The sequence below is a fragment of the Anopheles darlingi genome, chromosome 2, assembly GCF_943734745.1.
Source record: "Anopheles darlingi chromosome 2, idAnoDarlMG_H_01, whole genome shotgun sequence".
Classification (NCBI taxonomy): Eukaryota; Metazoa; Arthropoda; class Insecta; order Diptera; family Culicidae; genus Anopheles; species Anopheles darlingi.
In genome coordinates, this window is record NC_064874.1 from 87,909,402 (window position 1) to 87,911,901 (window position 2,500).

Here is a 2,500-nt window from a genome sequence, read left to right on the forward strand (position 1 = left end):
CGGAAATCCCGGTATTCCGGTTTTCTCCAGTGTATTTTGAGTGTCGTTGTGTTTAGTATCCTTGTTGTACTAACACACAGGCACACAGGGCGGCCACTGCTTGCGTGCTAGACACGGAAGGACCTAGCCCCCCCCCCCCCCCCCCGGCCCTTCAAGAGACGAGGACATGCGAGGTCGTCTGCGTCTCTGTCGGGGCGTAAGGTGCTTGTCTGCGAACGTTTATTAACCCCGTTTGTTACTGTGCTTGATGCCCAACGTGTTGTCCGTGTTTGCTTTTCCATTTTACCATTTTTCATAGAGCATAATCCAACATAAATTTCCAACCGCAGACAAAGTGACCCATTGTTTAGTGTGAAACGTAATCGTCCGGCGCGCCAGAATCGAACAGTCACCGTATCATTTACCGCCCGTTTTCTCATGAAATCCGAATGATAATTCGAGACAGCGTGAAAAGTGCATTTGTATTAACCGGAACCAAGCGCCCAGACAAGGCATTGTGGGTTTCGAGCGCGCGACATAAGGGCAAGGGGTAGTCATTCCCCATTAACCTTCCCACATCGCATCGTGGCGCTGGAATTGATATAAATTTAGAACAATTTGTGGTGCAGCATTACTGGACGGTCGGAACGTGGAGCTCGGAACCGAAATCCAGTATCGAATCGCCGGACATCGTCGGTTAATGTCAGTTCAAGCGGCCATCCATCCATTCAAGGTAAGGACAGTAGTCCCAACACCACGCCATTCGTGTGGATGCCAGATCAGAAGGGCGGATGAGCGGTGGTGGCCGTGGTGGTCGAAAATAGATCGAACCCAAGCGAGCGAGTGATCCCTTAGCTCCCTTTAAATCGTTCGTGATCTATACGCGATCGCGTCTCTCTCCTCCCCCTTTTGTGTTAAACTGTTGTTGTGTGACCTTCGTCATCACCATCCATCCACGTACACACGCTTTTCACACCTTCTTCGAGAGTTTGCAGGCTGATAAGAAATTGTGTAACTTGGAATTGGTCACACCGCGGCGTACATTATCATCGAACCACGCGTTTAGCGCGCTTGGCTGTGTTCACACGATGCGGCGTCGTCGTCGTCGTCGTCGTCGTCGTCGTCGTCGTCGTCGTCGTCGTCGCCAACTGAGATGCACCAGTCGGTGGTGATGGTGATAATTGTGATGCACAACGCCTGCTACTGCTACTGCTGCTGTTCGGTTCGTGCGCTGACCGATCGCGATGACCATCCGACGGTCAATTGGCGATCACGTGTTATGCTGTTGTTGAGTCAAAGTCGGTCGCCGGTGACGAACCAGACACCACGCCACGCCGCACATCGCGCGATGAGGGCGCGCGTGTGTCGGCGATCACACATCAACACACGCGGCTTGGGCCCCACTGCATTGCGCGCCGGCAACTATGATCCAACCGCGGTTTCGTTGCGTTTTTTGGTTGTTCCTCGTGAGCACCGAAATCGATGGTTCTTAACCACCTCACCACCACCATCATCATCATCATCAACGGGTCAAATCAATAAATATTGATAAAACATCGTTTCCTGCACCACGCGGGCGCTGGCGTGTGGGAATGTCCGGCCTACCACCACATGGCGCACCATTTTTGGGGGGCACTCCGCTCCCCCTTCGGTTCGGATGTTTACAAACAATCACCGGAAACGGCTAAGGGTCATTGGCAGCGAGTGGGTGGATGGGTTTTGGTTGTTCAATTATTTAGCCCGGCTATCGAATGGGTTGGTTGAACCGCGAGCACCGCGCGGTTGGTCATTTAGAATCCAACAGAACACGTTTGAGACGTTTGTAGAATCTCTTATCTACAGCAGATTGCCGCTATTTGTCTTCCGTTACGTGTAGAGGTCAGTGGAGATTGATGTACGACCCCACTATGTAGCCGTGCATGCCAAGCTGCGATTGAGGTTTGCGGTCGTACGAAGCGCCCTAATGCTCCATCCACCTGGTGGACCTGTCTAATCTCACGTGCCAGCTCCACCGTCTAATGTCTTGATTGACTGCGAGCTCAAGTTGTTGTGACATGCACTGCGTGACTCTCGAAGGTGGTGCGTGTGACTAAAGTGGTGGTCCAACCCGATAGTGACAACGTCCTTGAGTGGCCTTCACCTGGCGCACCTGCCATCGAAGGTCTTCAGACATTTCTATCATCCTCGGAGGCTCATTATCGGATGGGTGAGGTGGGGATTAGACGTCCGGTTGGGATTGAACTTTGAATGTCTCCTTTGCGAAAATCTCTCTCCTCTAATCTTCAAGGCCAAGCCCTCCCGCAGACACATGGTTTATCACATTGCGGTGCGGTCCGGTGCGAAGTACCATAACTCGATATCTAAATCAGTTGCGTCAGCGGCAAATTTCGCAACAAACATTTCCATTCGGCCAAGGGAAAGTCCGCCCTATACCACAAGCCGAGTTGTAAAGCTCAGCCCTAATCCCCGTTCCCCCTTTTAGCAACCGGCTCTAGCTAGTCTGTGTGTGGCCACGGACGGA

At 52.4% G+C, this 2,500-nt stretch overlaps 1 protein-coding gene across 7 annotated transcripts in view; it reads left to right on the forward strand.

The window, feature by feature from the left end:
- LOC125959913 (1-acyl-sn-glycerol-3-phosphate acyltransferase alpha-like) overlaps positions 1-2,500 on the forward strand; it is a 6,171-nt gene that overhangs the window by 547 nt on the left and 3,124 nt on the right. For 3 of the 7 annotated variants that reach the window (XM_049692932.1, XM_049692931.1, XM_049692930.1), the window contains exon 2: positions 299-712. The exons of 1 other annotated variant lie outside the window; for it this stretch is intronic. In XM_049692932.1, coding sequence (XP_049548889.1) covers positions 680-712 — 33 coding nt within the window. In that variant the 5' untranslated portion in view covers positions 299-679. Of the gene's footprint in view, positions 12-298; positions 713-2,500 lie in introns of all 7 variants that reach the window. 3 more of the 7 variants (XM_049692933.1, XM_049692934.1, XM_049692935.1) reach the window with 2 other exon arrangements.